The 6,000-nt window shown below is 43.5% G+C and overlaps 1 protein-coding gene across 3 annotated transcripts in view; it reads left to right on the top strand.

Annotated features, from left to right (window-relative positions):
* The first annotated feature begins 706 nt into the window (after positions 1-706).
* trpm4a (transient receptor potential cation channel, subfamily M, member 4a) overlaps positions 707-6,000 on the top strand; it is a 249,351-nt gene continuing 244,057 nt past the window's right edge. For all 3 annotated transcript variants that reach the window (XM_084329502.1, XM_084329501.1, XM_084329500.1), the window contains exon 1: positions 707-931. Coding sequence is in view for 2 of the 3 variants with exons in the window: in XM_084329501.1 (XP_084185627.1) it covers positions 851-931 (81 nt within the window). In the remaining variant the exon portion in view is untranslated. The remainder of the gene's footprint in view (positions 932-6,000) is intronic.

The following is a 6,000-nucleotide window of genomic DNA, read 5'->3' as shown; positions in this document are numbered from 1 at the left end:
GCCTTATATAATGAAATTCAGAGCTTCAGGTTGCAGGAAATTATTCTTAAAATAATATATGTTTCACAAAATGCTTTCTGCTTCCAGGTTGACCCAGTCCCACCCCTCTAGAGTCTAGACCTCCACATGCCCAGCACATGCCATTATCGTTGATGATCCCTACGTGGGGCGAAAGTGGCTCGGGAGGTAGAGCAGTCGTCTGGTAATCCGGAGGTTCCCGGTTCGATTCCCGCACCTCCTTGGGCAGTGTGTCGAAGTGTCCTTGAGCAAGACACTTACTTAACCCCTAATTGCTCCTGATGAGCAGTTGCCTCCGCCATCGGTGTGTGAGTGAATGGGTAAAATGTGAGGAACAAATTGTAAAGCGCTTTGGATAAAAGTGCTATATAAATGCAGCCATTTATTTACATGGTATATGTAATCTCTTGCAATGCATAGTTTTTACTGTATGCCTTTGCATGGCTATGGGTGACACAAGTTTTATAGTTTATAGTTTTGACTTTTGAGCTTGAGTTGGACCCCACCGAAAGGTCTTTGTGGTTGATGTCTGAGTAGTATGGTAACATTGCAGCCCTGGTATGCGCCACATCTGAAGTACATAACGAGTTTTGGGGTGGCTCCATGGAAGGCTGGCTCCCGTTAATTCGTGGGCGGGGCGGGGTGCTGCCCACTAGACTAGAGGATCTTTGGTCGCAGGGTTGATCGTCTTCGCCAGCACTCACAGCATCCAGCGGTCAACTTCAAACCTATGGACTTCTACAATAGATGGGGGGCTCGGTTTACGACCTAAACAAGGATAATTTAACCTGCTCTTCGGGGGAAAGTCAACTGGAGGAAGAAAACGTCCATAATGAAGGACGCGGAGAAAGATAATGAAGGAGGAGGAGGAGGAGGAGGAAGAGCAGGGACGAGAAAATCTGAAAAGGATCAGGTATGTCTGAAGTTGCCTATTAAAACACAACTTCGTGCATTGGCGAATATATGGGATTCGAGTATGCATGCGGAAGCACTGTAAAGTTATGCAATGGGTTATCAATAATAGCACACGTGGAGGTTCCCGTTGTTTTTATTTGTTTCTATTAATATTATAAATTAAAATGTCGGGACAAACTGAGGCCAGATGGAGTAAACTACGTTGAACCAAAGGAAAAGTTAACGTTTTACGCCGTGTCTCTCGAGTTATAGTGTTTATACCAGATACGTTGTCTCACTGCCAGTAGTTACGCGATAATGGTTTTATTTATCCTTGGACCTACAGAGTCTAGCTGTAGATAGGCTGTAGGCCTACAAGTTGATACGTGAAGTTGAGTGCATTGCCGTTAAATCACCCAGGCTGTTCACCGTTGCGCTGGCATGCCATTTGACAACTCAATGCAGCGGACGTCTTCACCGCGCCTTTATTGTACACCAATGTCATCCAAGCGTCTTGAAGATTAAGAATCTTCATTGAAATGTATCTTTCGATGAACTCCTGAATAGTAGCGTTAGACATAGAAGGCCTGACGTTTACATCACGTTTTATGGCATCAGCTCAACTGCATAACATCTGGCGGAAATGCCACCTATATAAAAACCTAAAACTAAGGCTACGATAATTAAATTAAACACGTCTATCGATTCGACCCTTCGTACCCCATTGTTCTACACTACATGTCATTTTTAGTGGATGTTGTCGAAAGTACGATTGCCTAATGTACTACGACAGGTGTTTCACCTGTTGTTACGTTGGAACAGACACTGCCACATAATGCCTGCGCTTATTGAGTGGTGTTTTTGTAATGAAGCAGCGCGTGCGCCTGGAGTGTGTGCCGCTGGCTTTCATCTGCCACGCATGAGTTGACAGGACAAGAGACATAATCCCCTCAAAACACACTCACCCAATCCACAAAAAGTGGGGCATTACATAAAATACGGTCCAGTTTTCCGACGGGAAAAAGTAGTGCAATCTCTGAAAAGTGGATTGACTGATTGATTAATTGGTCGGTCTCTCTCTCTCTCTCTCTCTCTCTCTCTCTCTCTCTCTCTCTCTCTCTCTCTCTCTCTCTCTCTCTCTCTCTCTCTCTCTCTCTCTCTCTCTCTCTCTCTCTCTCTCTCTCTCTCTCTCTCTCTCTCTCTCTCTCTCTCTCTCTCTCTCTCTCTCTCTCTCTCTCTCTCTCTCTCTCTCTCTCTCTCTCTCTCTCTCTCTCTCTCTCTCTCTCTCTCTCTCTCTCTCTCTCTCTCTCTCTCTCTCTCTCTCTCTCTCTCTCTCTCTCTCTCTCTCTCTCTCTCTCTCTCTCTCTCTCTCTCTCTCTCTCTCTCTCTCTCTCTCTCTCTCTCTCTCTCTCTCTCTCTCTCTCTCTCTCTCTCTCTCTATACAGCAGGGGCGTAACTCCCGCGGGGGATATTGGAATGTGTCCCCCGCATTTTTTCAGAATGCAGTTATGTCCCCCCCCTTCTGACTACCTGTCCTATTATTATGCAAAGAGGAGTAGATGGGGGTCGCATTCTTGCCCTTGCCTAGAGCTAAACCAGCAGCAGTGACGACACCAGCAGTGTGTGTGCAGTGGTGCGTTCCTGAAATCAACTGGGATTGCACTCGCTATTTGCATATCAATAGCGCCGGTCGTCAGGTGTGTTAAATACGACCGGCGCTATTGATATGCAAATAGCGAGTACTTATCTGGGCTTGCACTTAGTGCACCCCTGTCCCATGAACAGTGATGTACCTGAACGCGTTCAATGAACGATCGTTCATGAACGCGTTCGTATTTTGGGCGAACGTGAACTGAACGTACTGATTATCCGCTAAATGAACGTAATTGAGAACGCGTTCATTCTCAGCGCTGTGTAACAGAGTTCAAAAGTGCGTTCATTCTCAGCACTCTGTTATAACGGCGTTCAAAGATGTGCCAGATTTCATATGTATTTCAGCCAAAAACCCAGTTAAAATACACCGTAAACAGGCTTTAAAATTATGTGGAAAACCAACCGATCTAGCAACGCGCCTGTCAACCCCTGCTACGTCATCAGACTCATCACAACAACAGCTGAATCTGCGAGCAGAAGCTGAGAGCTGCGCAGCAGCAGGTCGGGAGCAGCACTCGCTCAGAGAACTCTACATCTTGACGTCGGTGCTTGGGGATTTAAAATAGTTTAACGTTAAAGTCAGTACTGACTCAGACGGAAACAATCTAACGTTTGTCTGTAAACTTTGTCCACCCGGTTTGAAGAAGCAAGTCCCCACATCGACGCGACGACGTCGACAGCAACATTGAGAATATGCAAACGTCCTGTTTTAGTTTTCATAATAAAGACAATTCAAGCAAAGTTGTTCCTCATGTTTTTGAAAATATACTGTAGAGATGAAAGCTGCAGTGTGGACTGAATGCGCAGTGGCAAAGCGTTATGGAAATGCCAGTATTCTGATTGCTGTCTGTGTGGTTCAATATTTTTTACAAATAATAGTTTGCAGCAACGTATTGAAAAAAGAACTAACAAAATGGGCCGTTCAATATCTCCTTTAAATATGTTCGAAATGTCAAACAGACCTGGGTACCTACAGTCTATCACTACTTTTGGGAATCTAAGTGTTTATCCAGGTTCTGGGGCCAAGTGATTGATTGATTGAACACTTTATTAACATATTGCAGAATGGGTACAGTATAGTACAGCTCAGTCATGAATTGAAAATGGGGGACCCTGATGTAAACAAGACGAAAGTCTTTCTCTGGTCTGCATCCCCTTAACAATTGTATGTATTGAGCTGTACTGTATCAGGGTCCCCCATTTTCAATTAATCAGGACATACATGACATACAGATAGACAGTACTGCTACATCTATACATTTATGACATACCAGATTTGCAAATACAGTACTGTTTGTGATACAAAAAAGATAAAAAAAATGCGGTATTGCACCCCTGGTAGGGGTGCACCGATATATCGGTCGGGTATCGGTATCGGCCGATAAGTGCCTTGTTGACTGCTATCGGCCTATCGGCCGATAAGCTCAAATGTGCCGATAGCAGTCGCCGATAAATACCCATCAATTTGTGTAGCGTCAAAAAGCAAAAAAAAAAAAAGTTCACTCGCGACCTACCTGCACAACGCCCGCCGTCCCCCACACACACACACAAGCTACTGCATCAAAGTAACTACTTATGATTAATAACACGGCATTCGTTTTGTGGCATTAACGTTATATAGTTAGTGTTACACAGACAATAACATCAGCATATTATTATTACCCATAGCAGCAAGGCATTACTCCGAGTCCATTCATTAGCTACCGGGAGATGCAAGACTAACGTTACTGGTGAAAATGTGATTTGCGTTGGAATACTCCTTTGCCAACTTGCTGTACTTTGCTTGCAGGTCTGCAGCCATTATTGCTGCATTATGAATAGCCCCAACTTTAGCCAAGGTAACGTTATGGCTAAACCTTTAACAATAGTTAACGCTAGCTTTCGGTTAGCTGTTCAATGCTATTAATAACACAACTCCCCGTCAACACCCTCTCTCGGGAAGATGGCATTTAAGAAAGTATCTGCTGTTAAAATGACACAAACATTCGTTTTGTGGCATTAACGTTATATAGTTAGTGTTACACGTTCAATAACAAGCATATTATTTACCCGAAGATAGCAGTAAACAAGGCATTACTCCGTTAGTCCGTTCATAGCTCGGTTCCATTCCGTTGCTCATTCCGTACCCAACTACACATTCTGCAATCTGTTAACGTTTTCAACCAGACAAATGTATAGAAAGGCTTTGTTTTATTATAACATTTGTTGCAGTAAAATCATTATGTCTCATTTGGTCATGCTGTGGTCTGTGGAGCGCCGGTCGTTAAGTGTGTTCTGCTCTCGCAAACAGAACAATGGCGGCATGCCCGAAAGTAGAAAAATGAATAAACGCTTGCCGATTGGTGGTAAGGACAGCAGGAGGTGGGTGCTAGCGGTGTGGCGTAATTGGCCGAATCGACTGTCAATCAAAATGGTTCCATTGCATTGGTTGAAAGCTCTGGTTGAGAGAATAGTATCCCGCTGCAGGCCGCAAGAATGGTTCCATTGCATTGGTTGAAAGCTCTGGTTGAGAAAATAGTATCCCTCTGCAGGCCGCAAGACGATACTGGGAGAGAGATAGTGATACCATAAACATATTTCTTGATGTTTCCTTTTTTTAAGTAAGTAAAGAGGCCTACAAATACAAACATACACATACAAATATACAGTAGTTTCATTAAAAAATAAATTAAAAAAAATTTAAAAAAATTTAAAAAAATTACAAATACTTATATACAAATATACAAATATTGGTATCGGTATCGGTATCGGCCGATAGTGTTAGTTGAACAATCGGTATCGGTATCGGCGGCCAATTTTCATATCGGTGCATCCCTAACCCCTGGTATTTAAAAAAAAATCTAGGTAGAGAGGGGGGGGGGGGCCCTCCTAACCCCCCCCAGCGATGTCACTCGCCACGCCCACAAATCTGTCCCCCGCACACCTGGAGAGAGAGTTACGCCACTGTACAGTAGCTAGTCTCTTTCACCTGCATGCTTCATGTCACATGGCGTGTAAAGATTCAAGACGTTTATTTGTCACATACATACCAGGGCATACAGTGAAAAAGCGGGTGGCCATGCACACTTTGATTGTGCAATAATACAATAGTAAATAAAATAAGTAGAAGACATGATAAAATAGACATGTTAAAGTCCTGAGATAAATGCAATACAATAGCTACGAATTAAGGCACTGGGTCCTATGTACACTACTATACAATATACAGTTTTTACTCTATATCCTTATGCTATACTTGCTATTTCTAAACTATACTATACAAGAACCACAACACTTATTTCCTTAAAGTGACCATTAAGGTGTTTCCTCTTAGCAAGCGGGGGCCCACATGTGGGCCCTTTTTAGGACGATTTGCAGACCGGCACTTTGGCGACCCCTAGTGGCTCGGGTGTGCATATTTTGTAATACACTATATATATCGAAGTGAAGGCTTAT

The sequence above is a fragment of the Notolepis coatsorum genome (genome assembly GCF_963971535.1).
Source record: "Notolepis coatsorum genome assembly, chromosome: 14".
In the NCBI taxonomy this organism is placed as follows: domain Eukaryota; kingdom Metazoa; phylum Chordata; class Actinopteri; order Aulopiformes; family Paralepididae; genus Notolepis; species Notolepis coatsorum.
The sequence above is the reverse complement of the archived record's forward strand: the minus strand, read 5'-3'. Positions and strand labels throughout refer to the sequence as shown.